The sequence below is a fragment of the Macrobrachium nipponense genome, chromosome 3, assembly GCF_015104395.2.
Source record: "Macrobrachium nipponense isolate FS-2020 chromosome 3, ASM1510439v2, whole genome shotgun sequence".
NCBI lineage: Eukaryota > Metazoa > Arthropoda > Malacostraca > Decapoda > Palaemonidae > Macrobrachium > Macrobrachium nipponense.
This window is the reverse complement of record NC_087202.1, coordinates 1,279,512-1,304,282: the sequence shown is the minus strand read 5'-3', so window position 1 is coordinate 1,304,282 and position 24,771 is coordinate 1,279,512. Positions and strand designations below refer to the sequence as shown.

The 24,771-nt window shown below is 44.8% G+C and overlaps 1 protein-coding gene across 1 annotated transcript in view; it reads right to left on the bottom strand.

Annotated features, from left to right (window-relative positions):
- The window catches only part of LOC135222106 (mRNA export factor-like), a 30,616-nt gene extending 10,518 nt beyond the window's left edge, over window positions 1-20,098 (bottom strand). Inside the window, exons 1-2 of the mRNA XM_064260277.1 lie at window positions 20,019-20,098; window positions 5,591-5,714 (exon numbers count right to left, since the gene is read on the bottom strand). Coding sequence (XP_064116347.1) covers window positions 5,591-5,714; window positions 20,019-20,098 — 204 coding nt within the window. The remainder of the gene's footprint in view (window positions 1-5,590; window positions 5,715-20,018) is intronic.
- Window positions 20,099-24,771: the final 4,673 nt, after the last annotated feature.

Below are 24,771 nucleotides of genomic sequence, written 5' to 3'. Positions count from 1 at the left end.
AAACCATGTTAGCCACAAGAAACGGGTTTGTCACCACTCCTCACTCTCCTGGCTGGAGAGGGGAGTTGAAGCTACAGAGAAACAGATTTGCATGTTGCCTGGAAGATAAAGTGCTGTAAAAGTACGGCTGCAACACTCATCTGCATCAAGCCAGTTCCAATGTATGATGTATCAGCTCTTCAAACTGCACATAGGTATGAAGAAAGGAGAAGAGGGAAAGAAAAGAGACCAGTCATCTTACTCATTTCAAACTCCACACAATCATCTTAGGCAAGATACAAACTGTCTGGCCAGGGGCACTGGATGAGTCACACTTGTTCAGCAGCCACCACTGGACTTAAGGGAAAAAAAGTCCAAGGATCTATGGGCAACATTCTTCAGGAAGAAGAAATTGAAAGTGGTTTGATGCAGTCAGTGACCAGCATTCAAAATCCTATAAACAGATAAGTTCTAAAATCCCAGGGAGGAACCTAATCCTCTTGAGTCATGCACTTCTGCATGCACCTAATTGGTGGCAGAACTTGACGATGAGGAGTAGGCTTGCCTAATCATCCTGTGTATTAAAACAAAAGGGTACTCTAGGACAACTCTTTCTTGACCTGGCTTGTGTTAATCAGGTCTCAATACCTAAACTAGGTGATGAGACCTTCAGATAACAATGCAGCGCTTTGATGGGTCAAAGCAGAAACTCTTGAAGGTTACTGATAACAATCTCCACACTGTAAGGAATGGGAAAGGAGGCAAAGCTGTCATCGTGAACCAAGGGAATATAGGTCTTAGCCATGAATTCCGGGCCAAATTTGAAAGCTACTGACCCCAACCTGTTGCAAGTCTACATCAAGCCTGACCCTGAACCTCTCCAACTCTTCTAGGAAACCAAGGTCAGACAGAAAACTGTTTCCAAAGTCACTTTCCTACAAGACAATTGACAGACGAACTCGATGGAGCTTGAGAAAGACTACTCAGTACCAAAGTAAGGTCCCAAATAGGAGGTGTGAGTTTCCTAGGTAAACAAGACTGCTCAAAGCTCTTGAAACACATAAACTTCATGGCAAAGTGATGTCCACATCCTTCAGATGGACTAATCACAAGTCAGCTCTGTAGTCCCTCACCAGTATCAACAGAAAGATCTGAAAAATATCCAGATGATCTTGTCTACTGAACAGGAACTCTTGAGTGGAGAAAAATAATTTTGTCTACACTAATCAAAGCAGCAGATGGTGGTCTTGTAATGGCTGAAAGAAATCCTCTGAAGTACTAGCCTTACATCTGAGTCGCTGCTCTGCAGGAAAGATCTCTCACTAGAAAGAAATACTGGACAGACTAGATATGAAGAAATAAAAGATCCTAGTGATTTGTGGAATCTCTCCAAACAAAACTGGCGAAGAAGGCTGAGCTAAGGTGGACTCTCTTTTGGCCACTCAGCTTGGGGCCACAAGGAGCTACTAGGGTCAGCCTAAGACTTTGGAGCCTGACAAAGGGAGTTCCTCTTAATTCACCCCCTCTAGATCTGCTCCTGTACTCGGACGCCTCCTTCCGAAGGTTGGGGTGCTCATTTTGAAGAGCTCCTGGCCTTTGGGGTCATGGAGCGTACAGGACAAACAACTCCACATCATGTTAAGAGTTTAATGCAACTTTCCTGGGTCTTTGGAAGATTTGAGAAAGGGAGGTGAGGCACTCCATCATTCAACCTCCAACAGTGTTCCCAGTAGGCAGAAGGAAGTCCTCCGCCCAAATAAACAAATCTATGACCATGAACAGTAGACCTCCAGCTTCCTGTTGAACTGTGAAATGAAGAGGTTTAACATGGGTCTTCTCCAAGTACACAGAGGAGACAACAGGATAACCCAAGGGGATGTTCTATGGAAATATGCTCAATGCAGTTATGTTCTTAATATCCTACTGTCAACTTATGTATTGCCAAAGTAATTGCACTGCAGACAGATGTCCTTGCGCTGCAAAGGGAACATGCATTTCGAAAAGAGGAGACGTCCTATGAGATGATCCCCTATGATAACATAGTATGTTACTCATCTGAGGAGACATCCTATGATGATAGGACACACCCCTACAGTACTTGTATGTGGTGTTCTTTAGATTTAAAGAAAATATTTCATTTCTTAAAAATCTTACGAAAATGAAGAATTGTATTATTCCTTGTACATGTATAGCTTTTTTATTTCACTAATGCTATGTGAATACTATTAAAAATATGGTCAATCAATACGTCACTCCTTCCAACCATTTGCTTCCATGTTAATAGTCAGAATAAGCTCATCTTGTCATCACTTAGTATGTGATGCTCACATACTCCCACTTTTCTTGCTGGGTTAAACCTGTTTAAGGCTGACATGATTATAACATATTTATAAGCATTACATACATACCGCTTTGAGTACTAGTGAATCAAAGAAAATTTTCTCTCAGTTTTCTTCTAAAGATGGAAAAAAAGAAACCCACAAAACTACTTAGTATAACTTGTTTACTTGTAAGTATTTGCATACTATTTTACTCAACACTTGAGTACTTTCAGGCCCTATCTGTGGCCCTTTCTCAAGAGATGTGTAGGTTCCCTGACAGGGTCTTTAAGAATATAAATACTTACAAGTAAAAAGTTATACTCAGTAATTTTGTGGGTTTCTTTTTCCATCTTGAGTACTAGCATCGGACATCGACAGTTACTAGCATAAACAAAGTCTAAGTCTAAATTGAGACAAACCCGTAATACTGGATTCATGATAATAAGTAATCAATGCCAAAAAGGCTACCAAAAGTACTTCACCAAATGCCTGAGACATCAACTGTGAAGATTCTGCTAGATTCAAAAATCTGCTGCTTGATTGGTTCCTCTCTACCCCGGTAGTGGGCGGGGTGGTCGCTTAGCCAAACAAAATAGCACTCCTGCAAATTCTAAAAATTCTAGCTGCCGACAAATAGTGAAACTATAGATATGTAATTACTTGGTAAGTTGCATACATAAAATTACAATTTGTACTTTCGTAAGACAATAATAGTGAACATATCTAAAGGATTATCAATCTAAGGATATAGTGCTGAAGTTATGCTACACAGTGTCATGATACGTCAGAAGTATGGTATAATTTCAGTGGCAAGAGAGTAATTTTTTACAATATCAGTAAACCATAGAGAATGTGATTGTAAGTTATGTAATAAATTATAAAATTATTCAACATCTAATGCAATCCTTCACATCTTAACACTATGATACATGTTCACATATGACATGCTTTGTCACACGTCATGAATATTTTTTAATAGTAGTAGAAAAAAATTCAAAGAGGAAAACCAGCAAAAACTTTATACAGTGGAACCTCGGTTTTCGTACAAATTGGTTTTCGTAGATTTTTTCCAACAAATCTTTGTCTTGGGTTTCGTACGTTTCCTCAGATTTCATACACTCGGAAACGCTCCTTCTGGGGCCCACCACGTGAATAGGCCACTTACCGAGCATCTAAACAAAGCATCCCATCTTCTCTCGTAACCCATTCTACCCTTGTCTCATTGAGTGGGCACCACCTTGTGAGCAGTCCGCATCACCGCACGTGTTCGTTGTGTTTTGAGTTGTTTTAGCTAGTGAAACTGACTGTAATACTAGCCATCATGGGGCCAAAGCAACACTACAGAGTTTAAGAAAGAACTTGTCATGAAGTAGGAAACTGGTGCACGTCTTGGTGATCCCACTAGGATGTATCGACAATCAGCTCTATCCTAGCAAAATAAATAAAAATGAAAGTAAGGTAGTTAATATTGCAAATGGGGTCACTTTATTAACAAAACAAAGATCGCAACTAGTGAAAGACGTTGAAAAGCTTCTATCGGTGTGGATCAATGAAAAACAGTTAGTGGGGGATAGAGTGACCGAAGTGATAATTTGTGAAAAGACTAGGTTATTGCATGTTGATCTAAGTAAGAAAATGCCAATAACAAGTGCTGCTGTTAGTGATTTCAAGGCCAGCAGAAGCTGGTTTGAAAAATTCAAAAACGTATGGGCATACAGTGTCGTACGGCATGGGGAGGCTGAGAGTTCCAACAAACGTGTGACGATACATACAGACCTGTTTTGGAAAAAAATGCCAGAGGACCTACATCATGCAGGAGTAAAGTTCATTGCCGGGGTACAAGCCTATGAAGGATAGGCTAACTCTCATTTTGTGGGAATGCCAGCAAGGATTTCAAAGTGAAACCCCTACTAGTGTATCACTCTGAAACTCCCCAAGTCTTTAAGAACAATAATGTTGTTAAGAATAAATTGCTTGTGATGTGAAAGGCAAACAAAAAGGCATGGGTCACAATGCAAATTTTCATAGAGTATGTCAATGAAGTGTTTGGCCTTATGGTTAAAAAATACCTCCAGGAAAATCAATTGCCACTCAAGTGCTTCCTGGTAATGGACAATACTCCTGCACAAGCGCCTCCTGGTAATGGACAATGCTCCTCCAAATTCTCCTGGCTTGGAAGGCCAGATGTTGGATAAATTTAAATTCATCACTGTCAAGTTCTTGCCCCCTAATACCATTCCTTTCATCCAGCCCATGGACCAGCAAATCATCTCAAACTTCAAGAAACTGTACACAAAGGCACTATTTCAAAAGTGCTTTTAAGAGACCTCAGACACTGCATTGAGCCAAAGAGAATTCTGGAAGGATCACTTTAGTGTCTTTAACTGCATAAGTCTAATAGATAAGGTTTGGCAGGGAGTAACTTCCAGGACAATAAACTCATCTTGGAGAAAATTGTGGCCAGAGTGTTACCTCAAGAAGGATTTTGAAGGGTTTAAGGCTCCCAGATGACCCTATGCCTGTTGTGGAATCTATTGTGTCTGGGGAAATCAGCTTGGATGTGAGTGGTGAGGATGTGGAAGAGTTAGTAGACGCCCACAGGGAAGAGGAGCTGCAAAAACTTCAGTAAGAACAGCAACAGACGGCAGATGAGGAATCCAAGGAGGAGAAGGAAGAGAGAGTGGATACTGTGCCTACTTCAGTGATTAAAGAAATATTTGCCAAGTAGAGTGATAAAAAATTTTTTATTGAGAAGTTTCATCCTAACAAGGATTTTGTAATCTATGTCTCTTAATATGTTTAATGACAATGTATTGTATCACTTCTGCCAGATTTTGAAGAGACATCAGAAAATAATGTCTCTGGACAGTTTTGTTGTGTGAAAGGGGTCCAGTGATTCTCAAGATGATCCTAGTGTCAGTAAAAAACGAAGAGGGGAAGTAACCCCAGACAGTGCTACTAAAAAGTGTAGAGAAGTAACCCCAGATAGGTTCTTGATACCTGAAGTCCTGTATGGTGATGTTAAATTTCATTGTTTGTTTTATAATTCATTTACATTTATTTGTCATTGTTTTCTGTATGTAAAACTGTGCTTAATCCCTGCAAAAAAAAATTTTTTTCTAATATTTTTGGGAGTTTGGAACATTAATTGTATTTACATTAGTCCTTATGGGAATTATCTTTTAGGTTTTCATACATTTCAGACTTCGTCGAAGCTTCTAGAACGGAATACGTACGAAAACTGAGGTTCCACTGTAATAATTTGTATGAAACTCAAAATAAACTATGACCTTGCTTCCATCGTCGTGCCATGCAACATCCATTACAGGACCTCCCATAGTCTGTTGTGCCTTTCCTATAGTTTTACCATCTCTCTGCACTTCCCAACATCGAACCTGAAAAGCCAATAAGAAGCTGGAGTTACAGTATAACCTGTTAGTCTCTTTTCATATCTAGACTCAAGAAAAAAAATCATGCAATAGTGGTTCATCTAAAATTTTAATTTGAAAAATAATACGTACAGGTCGTCCCCGGTTATTGGAGGGGTGCTGATAACCGAAAACCGCCATTAACCAAAATTAGGTGATTTATGACGCAGAGTTTCAGTTAATGGCGCCTGTGTTAGGATTGTATTGCACCATAATATTATCAGAGCGATTTCTGGAACTCGGCCTGTTACTGTACCATAAATCGACAATTTTACGGCGCTGGACAAGTGCCATAAAACCGGATCGCCATTAACAGTCCGCCGATAACCAGGGGACTGCCTATAGTGGCAAAGTTGCAATACATGTACATACATTAAAAGAGAATTTAAGAGTTTTTGAATGAAACAGGTCTTTACCAGATAAGAACTGAAGTGATAAAGTAGTTAAGTAGAATAAAGTAAAATTCCCAAATTTAAGCTATATTTCCTCTGATCCCATAGAGATGAAAAATGAGGAATATCATACAGTTACAATATGTACCAGTTATTATAGTGGCAACAAGGCAATTCAACTTCAGATAATGATTTGACTAATGAGTTTGGTAAACGGAAAACACTTGTGACAAAGGTTTTTTCAAGAACTATGAATACCTTTATACCTCTGGAGTTAACAGACATAATTTTATACTAACTAAAATTAACACTGTAATCTTGAAAATATTCTTTATTAGCCAAGAAGATAGTACTATTGGAATAGGACAAAGGAGGAGCAAAGATTGTACGTATACTAGGATATGACTGAGGAGGACCAAAGTTTAAAAAACATGTTATTGTTATAAAACAATTAAGTTTGTTCATACTTACCTGGCAGATATATATATAGCTGTATTTTCTGACGTCCGACAGAATTTCAAAACTCGCGGCACACGCAGTGGGCGACTAGGTGGTAGTACCCATTCCCGCCGCTGGGAGGCGGATATCAGGAACCATTCCCATTTTCTATTCATATTTTATCAATGCCACTGCCTCCTGAGGGGAGGAGGGTGGGCACTCTAATTATATATATCTGCCAGGTAAGTATGAACAAACTTAATTGTATTATAACAATAACATTTTGTTCATGCAACTTACCTGACAGATATATATATAGCGGAATCCCACCTTCGGATGGTGGGAAGAGACAGAATAGGATTTGTAGGAAACTTAAATTAGGTAGATGATGTACACCTTGGTTCCTCACCTGTTAGCAAAGTAGACTCTGTGATTACTGTCACTTAAGCCTGCTTCTGCTTAATCAGAGTTGCCAGCCAGGTGGAGACCTGTAGTGCTGGTGCGCTCTGGATGCTCTGTCAACGGGGACGTGACCTCAACGTGACAAGACCATCGAACCATCATATGAGGGCTATGAAGAACTGACCACCACATGACCAACTAGCCAAAGACCCCGCTAAGACTAAACTAAGAGATGGGAGATCTTCACACAAGACTCACCAAAAACCAAAAACACAACAATTAAAAAACTAACCTAAAACCTAACTAAGGGATAGGGAAAGAGCTACCTCCAGCCCCCAAGACTGTGTCTGCAGAAACGTATGGCCCAAGAGAATTGCAGTTGTCATAAATCGTTCTCACATCCCTTAGGTAATGTGAGGCGAAAACAGAATTGCTCCTCCAAAAGGTGCCATCAAGAATGTCCTTGATTGACATGTTCTTTTGGAAGGCAAGAGATGGTAGCGACAGCTCTGACTTCGTGAGCTTTCACTCGTAAGAGGCTCAAATCAGTCTTCTGGCAAGATGAATGAGCCTCTTTAATGACGTCCCTCAGAAAGAAGCCACAGCATTCTTAAGATAAAGGTAATTCCGGTCTCTTCACAGAGCACCAGAGATTACCTGAGGGACCTCTTACCTCTTTCATTCTATGAAACATAGAACTTGAGAGCCCTGACAGGGCACAGGACTCTCTCTGGTTCTTGGCCCACCAGACTTGACATACCCTTAATTCGAAGCTTTTCGGCCAAAGGGTTAGACGGGTTTCATTCTTTGCCAAGAAAGTTAGGCTCAAAGAGCAGACAGCGTTGTCCTTTGAAGCCCACTAGATGACTAAAAGCTTGGATTTCACTAACTCTCTTCGCCGTCGCCAGAGAAGTTAGGAAAAGAGCCTTCCTTGTCAAGTTCCGAAGAGACGCTGAATGAAGAGGTTCAAACGGACTTGACATCAAAAACCTAAGAACTACGTCAAGGTTCCATGAAGGCGGTCTCGCTTGAGGAATCTTCGAGGTCTCAAAAGATTTCAAGAGATCATGAAGATCCTTGTTGTCAGAAAGGTCCAGGCCTCTGTGCCTAAAAACCGCTGACAACATGCTCTTATATCCCTTAATGGTCGGGACTGCTAATTTCTGCACGTTCCTAAGAAAAAGCAGAAAATCGGCTATCTGGTTCACAGAGGTCGTGGAAAAGGAAACTCCCTCCTTTTTACACCATGCCCTGAAGGAAGCCCACTTCGATTGATAGACAGCTCTTGTAGATGCTCGTCTTGCATTTGCGATTGCTCTCGCAGCTGCTTTCAAAAAACCTCTCGCTCTGGCCGACTTTTCGATAGTCTGAACGCAGTCAGACCCAGAGCGGAGAGGTTTTGGTGATACCTTTCGAAGTGAGGCTGTTTGAGTAGATCTTTCCTCCAGGGCAATATCCTTGGGAAGTTTACAAGGAAAGACATGACCTCCGTGAACCATTCTCTCGCTGGCCACATCGGGGCGATCAGGGTCAACCTCGTCCCTTCCGAAGCCGCAAACTTCCTCATGACTTCCCCCATGATCTTGAATGGTGGGAAGGCATACAGGTCTAAGCCCGTCCAACTCCATAGCAATACGTCCACAGCGATTGCTTCTGGATCTAGGACCGGGGAGCAATACAGAGGAAGCCTCTTCGTCCTCGACGTCGCGAATAAGTCGACCAGAGGACGTCCCCACAACTTCCAAAGATCTTGACACACGTCTTTGTGTAAGATCCATTCTGTCGGCAGGATTTGGTCCTGACGACTAAGAAGGTCCGCCCTGACGTTCTGCACTCCTGCTATGAATCTTGTCAGGATCATATTCTTCTTCACCTTTGCCCACAGTAGAATCTCCTTCGCTAGGTGAAACAAAGTCCGGGAGTGTGTTCCTCCCTGATTCTTCAAATACGCGAGGGCTGTGGTGTTGTCTGAATTGACTTGAACGACTTTGTGCGTCGATCTTTCTTCGAAGAACTGCAGAGACAGGAAGATCGCTGCAAGTTCTTTGACATTGATGTGCCAGACTGCCTGTTCCCCTCTCCAGGAGCCTGACACTTCCTCCCCTCCTAGTGTTGCTCCCCAGCCCGCAATGGAAGCGTCTGAAAACAACACTAGGTCGGGGCTCAGAAGACTTAGGGATAAGCCCTCCTGTTGCTTCTGAGGATCGAGCCACCATCTTAGATGGCTCTTTATCGACTCTGAGATCCTCAAGATCGCATTGAGATCGTCCTTGGCCTTCCATTCATCCGCAAGGAAAAACTGGAGAGGCCTGAGGTGCAGTCTTCCCAAGGAAACAAACCTTTCCAGCGAGGAAATGGTGCCCAGCAAACTCATCCATTCCCTCGCCGAGCAAGTTTCTTTCCCCAAGAAGGCTGAGATTTTCTCTAAGCCTAGCCGCTGACATTCCTGGGACGGAAACGCTCGAAAAGCCACTGAATCCATATGAATCCCCAGATACACGATGGACTGTGTCGGGGTCAGATGCGACTTTTCGAGGTTGACAAGAAGTCCCAGGGACTTTGCTAAGGCTAACGTTAACTGAAGGTCCTTCAAACACTTTTCTCTCGACGACGCTCTGATAAGCCAATCGTCGAGGTAAAGGGAAACTCTTATCCCTGAAGAGTGTAGCCACCTCGCCACATTCTTCATGATGACGGTGAAAACCATCGGAGCCGTGGTCAGGCCGAAACAAAGGGCTCTGAACTGCCACACTTTGTTGCCTAAAACGAATCTTAGGTATTTTCTTGAAAGAGGGTGGATCGGAACGTGAAAGTACGTGTCCTGCAGGTCTAAGGACACCATCCAGTCGCCCGGTCTCAAGGCTCAAAGAACAGACTGAGACGTCTCCATCTTGAATTTGATCTTTCCACAAAAAGATTGAGCCTGCTTACATCTAGGACTGGACGCCAACCCGACGACTGCTTTGGTACTAGGAAAATCCTGTTGTAAAAACCTGGAGACCCCAGGTCCGCGACTTGTTTCACTGCTCCTTTCTCGATCAACCTTTTGTAAAGATCGAACAAAACTCGTTTCTTTTCTCCCTGATATGACGGAGAAAGGTCTCTGGGAGTCGTGGAAAGAGGAGGAGGGGATCTAAAAAGGGGATCTTGTACCCCTGCTCCACGATCTTGAGGGACCAAGGGTCCGTTATTCTCTCCTCTCTCCATGCTCCCGCAAAAGACTTCAGTCTGGCTCCGACTGGTGTCTGAAGGACAAAAGTTTCACTTTGAAGGCTTGGGTTTAAAGGAAGCTCTTCCTCTTGCAAGCCCTCTCCCTCGAGGAGCTGCTCTCGAGGGAGGAGCCCCACAGAAGGGTTTAACCTTCTTCGGAGGTCGCACAAAAGATGAAGTGGAAGGAACTGCCGGACGTCTCGAGGACTGGGCTAAAAGATCCTGTGTCGCTTTTTCCTGCAAGCTACTTGCCAGGTCCTTGACCAAAGTCTGGGGGAAGAGATGGCTCGTAAGAGGCGAAAAGAGCAGTTCCGCTTTTTGGGCGGGAGTCACATATCTAGCTGTGAAGTTACACAGCAAAGCTCTCTTCTTCAGGAAGGCAGTCCCAAAATGAGAGACAAGCTCCTCCGAACCATCCCTGACGGCCTTGTCCATGCACGATAGCACACTGGACAGCTCCCCCAAACTGAGAGAATCCGGGCTTCTAGATTGCAGATCTAGAACTCCCAAGCACCAGTCTAAGAAGTTGAAGACTTCAAGAGTCCGTAGCAGTCCCTTCAAATGATGGTCTGTCTCCGTAGGGGTCCAAGTCACCTTGGCAGTGGATAAGAGGGACCTCCTCTGAGAAATCCCCTTGCGCTGAAGAAGGGATCCTCACACCCACGTCACCTTGTAATCCGAAAATGAAGACGCAGAAGAAGGTTCCTCTTCTACCGAGTCAGCAGGACTACTCAATTCTCCTTCTTCCCTAATCGGAATAGGAGACCGCCCCTCCGGAGAGGGCGTACGTCTAGCGGGTCTGGCCTTGATCAAAGACCCCCGTTGCTTAACAGCAGAAGCCTCATCTAGGCTGCCTTCCTTGTGGCGAACCTTACAGCTCGAAGGAGGCAGAGCGTCCTGACGGCGATGACCGTCCTTGACGGCGCCCGAGGCCGCCTTAATACTAAGAGAAGCGTCCTGAAGCGTCCTTACGCTTCTTACACAATAAAGACGACTTAGAAGAAAGCGTGTCTTTGCTAGTCTTAACTATCTCCTTATAGGGAGACACGTCACTACGAGCGTCCTTCCGAGCGTACTGGTGCACGTCTTCTTCCTGCTCGGCGTCCTCCGAAGCGTCCTGGAAAGCGTCCTGAGCGTACTCAAAAGCATCCTGAGCGTCCTCTCGAGCGTCACGGTGAGCAGCCTGCTCATGACGTTGAGAGGGAACGAAAGCGTCCTGACGACCCGCTTTCTTAGCGGGCGAACGAGATCGGCGATTCGCCGAAGGATACGCAATCGGAGAAAGAGACGAACGAGGAGAGGGAGAAGGAGACTGCTTCGTCCTCTTGACAGGCAGCCTAAGGTCCTTCCTCCGCTTAGGCTCAACTGCTGCTGGGCAAGTCCTCTGAGCCATAAGCGCTGACAACTGGTCCTGAAGGGACAAAAGAATGTTCTTCGTAGGAGAAGAACGAACAGAGGGGGCAGGGCTGATCCTGCGAGAAGACAAGGGGTGAGGGGACGCCTCCTTCCTTCTCCAGAGAGCGACTGTAGCACATCTCAGCGTCCTCGCCGGATGACATCCTACCTCTCTTCTGAGGCGGAAAGGCATCATACGCATCCAGAGAAGAGCACAACGAAACTGGCGAGACAGGACGTGAAGCGTCCTCACAATGAAATGTCCTTTTCAGCGGACGCGAGTCTCTCCGAGCGCTCCACCCTTGCGCGGGGAGGACGCCTCGGAGGGCGAAAAACAGTCCTTAAGGATACGCGCCTGTCGCGCTCCCTTGGCAGCCTGGGAACTTGCAACAAGGCCTGCCGAAGGGACGCCAGATCGGTGGGAGCCCCCGTAACCCTCTTGCGGCTTTTCGACATATCCCCTCCCTGATTCCTGGGAGTCCGATAGCGGTCTAGGCCTAGAGGCATTATGGGGCCGATCTGACGCCCCCTCCACAACACTAGGGCACGATCACACACTTTCACAGCGCAGTTCTAAGGCTTTCACTTTAGTCTCAAGAGTACGAAGAGACTCCAAAATCAGAGAAAGGGCATTACCTTCTCCAGACACAGAATCAGGGCCCGAAGGCAACAACACAGGTTTAGGAGATACAAAATCTACAGGTGTTAGAGCAGGAAATATTAGTTTCCCTTACCTTTGGTAGAACCACTCCAGAGGAAGACCTCCTGATCCTATCGCGTTCCAATTACGCCGATAGGAATCATACACCTTCCATCCATCATCGGTCACTCCATCACATTCATTGCACCGATCATCCACCAAACAAACATGCCCCCTACAACCCATGCATACTGTGTGGGGGGTCTACCGATGATTTCGGTAGCCCTCACCTTACAATCACTCCTCACACACACTCTGAAACTCACTGCACTTGATCCAGACATCACGTTTACAGAAAAGCCAATCCAAAATAAAAAAACAGTCCACTATTGCGTATGCCAATCCAACAATCCAGAATCAATAACCAAAAGTCAATCCAGATACTTAAGTACGAGTCAAATCCAAAAATCCTAGGCGGAGGTCTGTAAACAGTTGTTTACCGACCGGCGACAGAAAATATGAATAGAAAATGGGAATGGTTCCTGATATCCGCCCTGCCCAGCGGCGGGAATGGGTACTAACCACCTGGCCCCGGCCCCACTGCGTGTGCCGCGAGTTTTGAAATTCTGTCGGACGTCTGAAAATACAGCTATATATATATCTGTCAGGTAAGATGCATGAACAAAATGAGCTTTATATAAGTAACTTCTGCAAATCTTACCTAAAGAATCTACTATGTGAAGTGTTGAGGTCCCTAAAAAGGTGCCCAGTCAACAATAGCAGAGCATTTGCACAAGAGTAATTTACTTTAAAAACCCTATAAAAGTCGGTTGTTCCTGGTAAGCCTTAAAAAAATTTCCTCTCCATTGATCTATGCTAATCTGATTTTTGGTTGTATGAGATTTAGACTGCCCAGCCAAGCACTGGGGCACTTCCTGCATGCAACGCTTGAGACAGTGAAAAGAGGGAGAGTTAGCAGTGGTTAGGCAAAAAGATAATGAGCCCCAGAAAATAAACGGAGATAAAATGACTTTTTTATGATAAAATAAGATTTTATGTATACTTACCAAGTAGTTACATAGTTATAGTTTCTAAAACTGTCGGCAGCTAGAATTTTTGAAATTCGCGGAAGCGCTAGTTTGTTTTGGTCAGGTGATCTCCCCCGCCCACTATCAGGGGAGTGAGGAACCAACACCATCCGAAAAATGATATTGTTATGATACAATAAAGTTTGTTCATACTTACCTGGCAGATATATATACAGCTGTATTTCTTGAAGTCCGACAGAAATTCAAAAAACTTCCGGCACACACATGGTCGGCCAGGTGGTTAGTACCCATTTCCCCCGCCCTGGGAGGTGGGTATCAGGAACCATTCCCATTTTCTATTCATATTTTTATTTCCACTGTCCCCTGAGGGGAGGTGTGGGTACTTGATTATATATATCTGCCAGGTAAGTATGAACAAACTTTATTGTATCATAACAATATCATTTTGTTCATGAAACTTACCTGTCAGATATATATACAGCTGAATCCCACCGTTGGAGGTGGGAAGGGACAGAATAGAAGGATTTTGGGAAACAAATGCATGCAGATGATTTACATCTTGGTTCCACCTGTTAGCATTGCTGGCTTCGTGGTTATTGCCACGTAAGTCTGCTTGTGCTACTAGAGTTGCCAGCGAGGTAGAGACCTATATAGCTGGTGCACTCCAGATGATTTGTCAACAGGGGCGAGACCACAACGTGACTAGACCATATTGACCATACCATGAGGGCTAAGAAGTAAAATAAATATATATATAAAAATATATATCACCACCTGACCAACCTAGCCAAAGTTAAGGTGTTAACTAAGGCTTAAGAGTTAAGAAGTCACCGTTGTCGGCGACTCAAACTACTAAATTAAGAGCTCTTCCTAACCATTTTCTACAGGATAGGATGAGTGGTACTTCTTGCCCCCAAGATTGTGTCTGCAGACACGTATGGCCCTAGCGAGCAGCAGATCTCATATGCCATCTTCACATCTCGCAGGTGTGTTTTTAAGTGAACACAGAGTTGCTTCGCTAAAACATGGTACTCAGGATGTTGCTGAGTGCCATGCTCTGTTAAATGCTTCCGAGCCGCGCCCTCACCTCGTGAGCATTCAAATCAAAAGATTTCAAATCTTTGTGCAAACACAACGAAGGAGCTTTTTTGAAAGAACTCCTTAACAATAAAGCCAGGGTGTTCTTCGATATGGGCAAGTCTGGTCTTTTCGGAACACTGCAGATTGTCCGTACGACTTCGACTTTCTTGAGTTTTATGTAGATAAAACTTGAGAGACCCACCCTACCGGGCACAGTACTCTCTCTGGCTCCTGCCCAATAACTTGTGCCATCCTTGATTCCAAGCTCCTGGCCCAAGAACAAGACGGGTTTCCATTCTTAGGCCACAACGGAAGGCTTAGAGAACGCACCACCTTGTGTTCTCTAATGCCAAAACTTCTGACGATGGCTGAAAACCTCACTAACCCTCTTTGTCGTATCTAGGGTGGTTAGAAAAAGGCCTTCCTGATCACGTGCAAGAAGTTAACAGGTAGGAGATGTTCGAATGCTTTGACATCAAGAACTTCAGACTATGTCTAAGTTCCATATTGAAAGCTTCGATCTGGACATGCACAGTCAGTCCGTCTGTACTAAAGTCAGTGACCGACCTGTTTGACCAGTCAGACGAATCAAGGACAGCAAGGCTGTACCCTGAAGACCATAAGGCACTATTCTTCGCTGAAGGATGAGTGTCTGGACTGCCTGGGCGATTCAAGCTAAGCAAACCTTGGGGGATGTATCAACGCAACCCAACGTCGTTAGCGAATCAACTCCTGAGCCACTCCTGACTCGAGCTTCTGGTGCCAGGAGAAAGGAGCGAGGAGCAAAAAGGCGATTCAGTCCCGAAGGACGAATGCCTGACAGTCCAACCTGGTCTCATGTTAAACGATCATCGGGGTTGTATAAACGCCACCGACTTCATCAACAAGAAACTCAGGGCTACTATATGTCTCCTGATCTCGGCACGAGTGTCTGACTCCGAGAAAACACAGGTGAGACAAAAAGTAGATGGTGAGTGAGTTTCGAGATTCCACAGAACTCAAAAGATCGTGAAGGGCTTTGTTGTTTGACAGAAGCAAATCTCTGAGCCCAAAGGCCAAAGTCAACAACATATTTGCGTATTCTTAATAGTTGTGACTGCCAGCTTATCCCATTCTTCAAACGGAAAGGGAAGACGGCAATCTTATGCTGTCAACATCTCGATAGTCTGAACGTAGTCAGACTCAGAGCGGAGAGGTTATAGGTACCTTTCGTGTTAAAGTAGACCGACTCTCTCGGAAAAGGTCCTTGGAAGGACGTGACCTCTGTGAATCTAGGATCTTGAAGGCCAACATGGGGCGATCAGCGTCATTGTCGCTCCCTGTGATGGTATAAATCATCTTATTACATTTCCTAAGCGTTTGAAAAAGGGGAAAAGAGACTAAACATCCATCCCCGTTCAATATCATAGGATGGCGTTTAATGGTACCGCTCCCGGATCGAGAATAAGGGAGCAGAGAAGAAGAAGCCTCTTCGTCCTCAACCTAGCGAAGAGATGAATGAAAGGACGTCCCTAAAGTCTCCATAACTCTCAACATACTTCTAAAGAAAGATTCCACTCGGAAGTCAGTAGTTGCTGCCATCGATCGAGACGATTCGTACGGACTGTTGCAATCCTGTAACGAACCTCTAGAGGATCGTTACATTCTACGCCTGTTGTTATAATAGGCTCTTTCTCGTAAACCGAACAGGGACCGATAGAAGATACTTCCTAAGATATGAGAGAGCTGTGGAAGATCAGAGTTGATATGGACCACTGGTTCCAAAAACTCGTTTCGAGGACTGGAGGGACGACTGAATTGCTTCCACTTCTTTCAGATTATGATCCAGGACATCTGACAACCCTCTCCAGATGTCCGGCACCTTCTTTCTATCACCTCAAGTGATACTTAACGCACCGAGAGATGTTCAGAATCATTCCTAGATCTTTAATAAAATTTCAGTTTCCCGGTAGGAAAAAAACTGTAGAGGTCTGAATTGCAGTCTATTCAGGGAAACAAACTTCTTTAGGAAGGAAATGGTCCCAAGCAAGCTCATCCATTCCCTCACACAGTATGTTTACTTCCCTAATAAGGCTGCGCTTTGCCTAAGCAGGAGAGCATATAATAGTGCAATGTTGCGGTAGACTCTTAGTCCTATACCGTGCGGTAACGAGCACCGAAAGGAGTAAGAGATATCTCTGTAGAACATAGTAAGGCAAAACGAATGCAATGTTTATTCATTCATGTAAGAAATCCCCTCAATCTTAGGCTAAAGTCCGTGATTGTAGGGCAGAGATACAGTTAGTCAGTCAATCCCGCAGGAGAGAGAAAGACGTAACTGCCAGCACAGAGATACGGTTAGTCAGTCAATCCCGCACGAGAGAGAGACATAACCTACCGCGCATGACAGCGAACGAGCTGGTACTGGCTCATTTGGACTTTGGACTGGAGGAGAGGACAGTGACAGCAGCAGCTTACGATCGTCTCCTCTTAACTTTATGCCTGGGTTGCCAGCTACCCTATTCTACGAAGAAATAGGTCCGTTATTTTTTAGCATAAAGAGACTCTCAAGCTGGTATATTTAAGCGAAACAGAAAACGCTAAATATATAGATGTGTTTGTGTCGTCATAACACTACCATACAACGGTAAAAGATAAATCGGAAACTCCTGGAAGGCTGCAGGAGTAACGATTAAATGTCTTAAAATAATAGACAATAGACCTCTCGGTTGCCACAATCGAAGAGGTAACTACAGCAAGCGTATATGACTTGAACCAAGCAGTAGTAAAATAACGCAAGGCAAAATATGATATTATATTACATGAGAAGTTTGTCAATGAGAACTAACCCATTTACGGGACAAAGAGAAATTTTGTCAATGAGGGGATACCCACTAACTTGACAAAACGATAGTATATTGTCAATGGGGGAAATTCACTGAATTGACAAAATGTAATCCAGGAAGTCTAGCATTTTATTTTCGATTCCCGTCTCAAACAAGGAAGGGGCAAGAATCCTGTTAAGAGACGGCTTACGACAGGTAGAACGACGATGTTCAATTCGGCAGCGTAGTCCCGACTAGGAACTAACAAAATCTATCATCTGAAAAGCCCTTTCAGATGGGCTAAAAAGCTTGCAAAATTATCCTGGGAAGAGGAAGAAAATCTCCAACCAGCTTCCTCTCCCGTATCACAACTAATGCCTGCTAAAGCTTAAAATTTATTGGCAGTATGGCAAAGGAAGTCCTGTCTTGCGCTTTCCTGAAGAGCGTCCTTTTGATGAATGCATTTGCAAGAATCCTACTGAACGTTGCCGAGAGTCCTGACGTGCAGGACGTCGAGCTTTTACATAACCCATAGCTGTCTTACGCAAAGTCTTGACTGCGGTAGAGCAAAAGAGATCTTTCCTTGAGCTTTCCATAACTCCATCCAATCCTGGACTTTACGAAAAGCAATATTAACTGACAGAGACCTCTAGAATTCATGAAACCAGTGGTCTTGCTGGGTTTCGAAAACGAAGTTGCCTTTTCACTTTAAGCTTCCTCCGAAGCACTGCTTACTTCACATTCTTCGCAGGCGAGGTAGAAGGGATCACCGAAGGTAGGTAAAAAATCTTTAGGCCCAAATCAGCTTGAAGGGTTAAAAGAAACGTTCAGCAGGCGACACACCTGGCGTGCGCTGGCGCCTGGCACACGCTCGGCGTCCACTGGCGCGCACTCGGCGTCCACTGGCTCGCGCTCGGCGTCCAATTGGCGCGCGCTTGGTGTCCATCCGCGAGCGCTTAGCGTGCACCCGCGCGCGTTTGGTGTCCATCCGCGAGCGCTTAGCGTGCACCCGCGCACGCCTGGCGTCCATCCGAGCGTCCCGTTCAATCCGAGCGTCAAAAGAAGCGTGCAGAAAAGCGTCACGCTCCTGACAGGCGTCAATGCAAGCGAGAGAAACTGCCTTCAGGTAAGAGCGAGAGACATCTCGGAGAGAAAACCGACTGCACGAAGCAGTCTCAGGTGAAGGGTTGATCGTGTGAGAATACGCGGGGCGAGGGAACGCCTTCTTATTCTCACAGCAACAAAGCTAGGACGTCCGCGCTCAAAAGCATCCTGCTACTATGACTTGCTTTCTTTTTTCTCGGTGGAAAGACGTACACGAGTTCAGGCGACGTCGCCTTCTTACTTCTCACGCAACGCATGACGAGAGAGGAGAGAGAGAGAGAGAGAGAGAGAGAGAGAGAGAGAGAGAGACGAGAGAGAGAGAGAGAGAGAGAGAGAGAGAGGACGTGAAACGTCCTCTTCTATAAAGCTTCTATTTAGAGGGCGCGAGTCCTTCCGAAAGCTCCAAAACCCAAATGCGCAGGGAGGACGCTTCGGAGGACAAGAAGCAATCCTTCAGGATTCGTGCACGCACTTTGGCAGCCTGGGAGTATCTTCAGGTCTGCCGAAGGCACGTCAGATCGGTGGGAGTTCCTCGTAACCCTCCTTCGGCTTTCGACATGCTCTCTCCCTGTTCCTGGGAGTCAAGCAGAGGTCCCGGCCTAGAGGCGAAATAAGGCCGATCTGACGCACCCTCCATCTACACAAGGGCACTGTCACTGCACTTAGCCACTTAACTTTTGCTCTCCAAAGCCAGAACTTTCGATTCTAAGTTACGAATCGATAGAGTATCAGAGAAAGGTCAATACCCTCTACAGAAACTGTTTAGGGCCCGAAGGCAACATTACAGGGTTGGAGTAACAACTACAGAAGTAGCACTCTTCACCACAATGATAGGAGAGCGAGCACCTTAGATTCCAAGATACAGATGGAATCTATAACGTAAAGGGCATTACCTCACGAGACATATTTATAGCCCGTAGCCATACTACAGGGTTAGGCAAAATAAAGTCTACAGGTAGGTTAGCCTACCCTGACTTTTGTTTACTGATTATTGCGTACATACGAATCATAACGTCTTCCTTACGGAATTAGACAAAGTCTCACACTCCTTACATGACAAATCTCAACAAAGAAGCAAGAACCTATAGCCCTCGTGCATATCAAGTGCGGAAACTACCGAAGCTTTCGGTAGCCACACCCTATCTAGCAGACAACACCCTTTGAAACTAGCCTAACTAGATTCAGATATACAAAAATGAATCATATTCAAAACAATTTAAGATAGCGTATGCCTAGCCACAAATCCAAGTCAATAAATCAAAAGACAATTAGGATATTTAGCGGCAATGAAGTTTCCAAAATCCTAAGACGGAGGTACTGAAAACAGGTGTTTCCAGCACCGGCGACAGAAAAATTATGAATAGAAAATGGGAATGGTTCCTGATACCCACCTCCCAGCGGCGGGAATGGGTACTAACCACCTGGCCGACCACTGTGTGTGCCGGAAGTTTTTGAATTTCTGTCGGACTTCAGAAATACAGCTGTATATATATCTGACAGGTAAGTTTCATGAACAAATCAGTTGTTTATGCCTTATTATCCATGTGAGGGGAGGAGGGTGGGCTTTGATCATGTAACTACTTGGTAAGTATACATAAAATCTAATTTTATCCATAAAAGTCGTTTTATGTATGCAACTTACCAAGTAGTTACATAGCTGAATCCCACATTGTAGGAGGTGGGATCCATGGATATGCTCATAACTTTTTAAAATTTAATAAATACAAAATATATATTTAGTGCTAGCATCCATGCAGATGCTTGTTGGTTCCTTACCTGTTAAGAGCGCTGAACATTTGATTACTGCCTCTGGAAGTCGCTCGTCTTAACTCATAGGGACGTGGTGGTATAGCCATGGCTCGTCCTCTAAACAGTGGGACCCATGAAGCTAAGGAATGTCCGTGGCTAGCATGGTCAACCAAAGGATGCCCCTGCCCAGGGCACAGTACCAAATAACCAAATGTTACCAGAGTAAAAAACATATCACTTCAACCATAACCATAAAATTTATATCCAACTCTACACTTGACTGAAGGGTACTCCTAGTACATCCATAGTACCTCCAGGCTCCCCTAAAAAACTCTACAACCTCGTTCAAGGCGAAGAGATAGGCTAGGAAGGTATGACTTCCTACACACCCTTACCCAATGCTGTTCCCGCCGCTAAATACAGACCCAGGGTACTGCAATTTTCATATACTGTTTCAATATCACGCAAGTAATGCGAGGCGAACACTGATTTACATTTCCAATATGTTGCTTGAATAATCGAATCCAAAGAGAGATTGTGTTTAAACGAGATAGAGGTTGCCACTGGTCTTACCTCGTGACCTTTCACTTTAAGTTTATTAAGGTCAGTTTCTTTCACTTGTGAATGAGCATCTACAATTACGCTACGTAAGAAGAACGTCAGGGCGTTTTTAGACATCGGGTGCGCCGGATTCCTTACCGAACACCATAAACGATCGGACGGGCCCCTAATTTTCTCTGTCCTTTGTAAATAACATTTCAAAGCTCTGACCGGGCAGATACTGATACTGAACGAACGAGGCCACGGTTTGGACGGGATCTTGTTTTTTGCCAAAAACCCCAAGGTTAATGCGCAAACCAGATTACCCTGTGCAAGGCCTATTCTCCTGTCCATGGCATTTATTTCACTCACTCGTTTAGCTGTAGACAGGGCTACTAGGAATAAGGTCTTTCTCGTCAAATTTCCCAACGATGCTCTTTGCAACGGCTCACACGGAGTTTCCGACAGCCACTAAAGTACTACATCTAGGTTCCAAGATAATATCTTCGAACCTTTGGGTTTTTCTATATCGGACTTAATGAGATCTACAAGATCTCTATTCGACGACACTTCCAATTCTCTGTGCTTGAAAACAGATCCCAACATCGCCTTATAGCCTTTGATAGTCGCAATAGACAGATTCCTATCTGTTCTCAAATATAAAAGAAAATCTGCTATTTCTGTTATAAGTTGTTTTAGAAGACAAAACATTATGCTCTTTACACCAGGCTCTAAACACAGCCCACTTTGCCTGATAGACTTTACTTGAAGATTCCCTTCTGCACTGCGCAATAGCTCTCGCTGCTTGTCTTGAAAACCCCTTCGCTCGTAAGAGTTGTCGGACAGTCTGTAAGCGGTTAGAGACAGAGTGGATAGTCCTTGATGGAACCTCCTGAAGTGAGGTTGTCTGAGTAGATCTGTTCTCTAAGGAAGTAACCTTGGCCAATCCACTAGAAGATCTAAAAGATCTGGAAACCATTCCTGCGCTGGCCAGAATGGAGCAATGAGAGTCATCGAAACGTTGTGATGTGTTCCGAATTTGCTGACAACTTCTCTCAACATCTTGAATGGAGGAAAAGCGTACAAGTCCTTGTTCGACCAGTCCAAAAGCATCGCATCTGTCGACCATGCTTTCGGGTCCGGGGCTGGTGAACAGTAAAGGGGGAGACGATGGTTTCTTGCTGTGGCAAACAGATCTATCATAGGTTTCCCCCAGAGTTTCCACAATTCAAGGCATACCACTGGGTTCATCATCCATTCCATGTGAAGTACTTGCCTCCTGCGGCTCAGTTCATCCGTCTTGCTGTCTCGCAAAGAGAAAATGAGTGTGTCCCTCCTTGTTTCTTTATGTAGGAGAGCGCTGTCTTGCTGTCCGAGTGTATCGCCACTACTTTGTTGCAAACTTCGTCCGCGAACTTCAGCAATCCCCAGTGGATGGCGGTCAGTTCCTTCCGATTTATATGCCACTGTTTTTGTTCTGCATTCCAAATGCCTGATACTTCCTTTTCCCCCAGAACTCCCCAACCTTGATCTGATGCGTATGAAAAGAATACTAGGTTGGGCACTGCGGGAGGAGGGATCTCCCTTCTGTAAGTCTGTCTCTTAACTTCCACCATTGCAGGTCCTCCTTTATTTCCTGTGTGATAGGGAACACAAAAGAGTCCAGAAACTTCTTTCTGTTCCAATTCGCTCTGAGGAAGAACTGTAGGTTCCTCATATGCAGTCTCCCTAGTGTCACGAACTGTTCTATTGAGGATAGAGTGCCTAAAAGACTCATCCATTCCTTTGCAGAGCATTCCTGGAGAACTAGAAATTTCTCTACCTTCTGTAGGCACGACTCGATTCTTTGTGGGGATGGAAAAGCCCGAAAACTCACTGAGTTGATCCTCATCCCAAAATAGACTAATTCCTGACAGGGGAGTATCTGCGACTTTCATCTGTTTATTAACAGTCCTAGATCCTGAGCTAAAGTCAGGGTTTTCTGAAGGTCCTTCGTGCACCTCTCCTTTGTTTGTGACCGGAGAAGCCAATCGTCCAAGTAAAGGGATATCCTTATCCCGACTTGATGAAACCATTTCGCAATGGGAGCTAGCACTCGGGTGAACACTTGTGGTGCGGTCGAAAGCCCGAAACACAGCGCTCTGAACTGGTATATTTTGTCCCTGAAGACAAAACGCAGAAACCTCTTTGAGTTTTGGTGTATTGGGATGTGAAAATATGCGTCCTCCATATCGATGGAGATCATCCAATCCCCTTGACAGATTGATGAAAGGACAGACTGATTCGTCTCCATCTTTCACTTTGTCTTTTGCACATAAAGGTTCAGAGTGCTTACGTCCAACACGAGTCTCCATCCCCCCGATGACTTGGTGTTAGTGGCTCCTCTACTAACTCTATTGCTTTCTTTTGCAAGAGAGACGAAACCTCTTCCGAAAGGACGATGAACTTCTTTGAATTTTCTGAGTAAGCTGTCAAAGCTATCGGAGAGCCTGATAACGGTGGCTTTCTCTTGAACGGAATATCGTATCCTTCTCTTAAAACCTTTACGATCCAAGGTTCCGCCCCTATTGCTTCCCATTCTTCCCAAAACTGATGGAGCCTCGCTCCTACTGGCGCACAAAGGACTGATACACTACTTCTTGGTCGAGGGGTTGGTTGAGGATTTTTTAATAGATTTAAGGGTGAAACGTGTTCTGCCCCTTGATCTTGGGAAATATCTACCGAATCCCCTGCCCCGAAAGGGTTGGCCTCGGCTGGCTGGCGAGGGGAGTACAATAGGGATATTTTCTCTAGTCCGTTTAGTGGATTGCGAGAGAAGATCCTGTGTTGCTTTCTTCTGCAATTCGGAGGCAACTAGCACTACTGTCTCTTCTGGAAACAGGTGCTTCTTATCCCTTGGATGTAAAAGAACACCATAGTTCTCTCTTCTTTAGGATACCTAACATGAAGAGAGAGGCTAGTTCCGCGGAACCGTCTCTAATTCCCTTATCTAAACAGGAGATCACTCCCGAAATGTCTGTAAAAGCTTCCTCTTTCAACAATGAATAACTATTCAGTTTACGTCCCAAGGCTCCTACTGTCCAGTCCAGGAAACTAAAAACTTTGAATACCTTAAAGATATTCTTAATGAGGTGGTCTAATTCTGATGCCATAAACATTATCTTGGCCGAGTTGAAAGCCGATCTTCTCGCTGAGTCAATAAGCACGGAGAAGTCTCCCTGGGCAGAGGCAGACACACCCAAAGAGAGAGCTTCTCCGGTTTCGTAACACAAGTGTCTCCTAGTTGAAAGACGAGAAGGAGGGAAGTAGAAGTTGACCTTGCCTTGATCCCTCTTATCCTCAAGCCAAAGGTTAATTTCCTTTAACGCTTTTCAAGCCGAAAAGGACAGTACTAGTTTCGGTAATTTCCTGGAGTCTTCCTGGTTGTCCCTCATGTAAGAAGACACTGGAGACATGGGGGTTACTGGCGAGAATGAATTTGAAAAATTGTCTACAAAGTAAAAAAGCAAGGCTTTGTAGGCAGTAAGAGAAGACTCTTTATCCTCCTCTTCTCCTTTCTCTTCTTCTTCGACTGAAGAAATAGGTGATAAGGTCTCTACAGGTTGGATAGGGGGCGCCGCAGAATTAATAAAGCCCAAAATGCTGTCTAACTTATTCTGGATGGCTGACAGAGAAGGATCGGGGGCAGCCATCACCTGAAGTCCTGTCGTTAGGCCTGAAGCTGAAATTGATGACACAGACTGTCCGAGCGCTTCAAACTGGTCCCTCTGTGCACTTGGTTGCATATATACCTGTGGATGCTCGGGCGCTAGTGGGCGCTCTTGGACGCTCGGGTGCTCGTGGATTCTCGGGCAGTGTGGGGCAGTCGGGAGTTAGTGGACGCTCGGTTGCAACTGTATTCCTGTGCGCCAATGGACGCTTGGGACCCAAAGGTTGTTCTAGCGTCGCCGCAGAAGTTCCGGGCTGAAGATGTCTCCCAGGAGTCTCGGGGATTACAGGAGGGACTGATGGTAGTCTTACCTGTCCTTCAGTATTACAGGTGCAGACCGGTGCTGAAGACATCTCCGGAAGTCTACTCTTCCCCGTACTCTTCACCTCTGAACGTCTGCTAGAGGAAGACTTTCTCGACGACGACTTCGACTTAGAGGATGTGATCCTCTCACTACGACGTCCCTCTCCTGCCGTATCCTGAGAGAATCTCTCTGGACAGAGAGTCCCAAAAACTACACGAAGGCTGTTC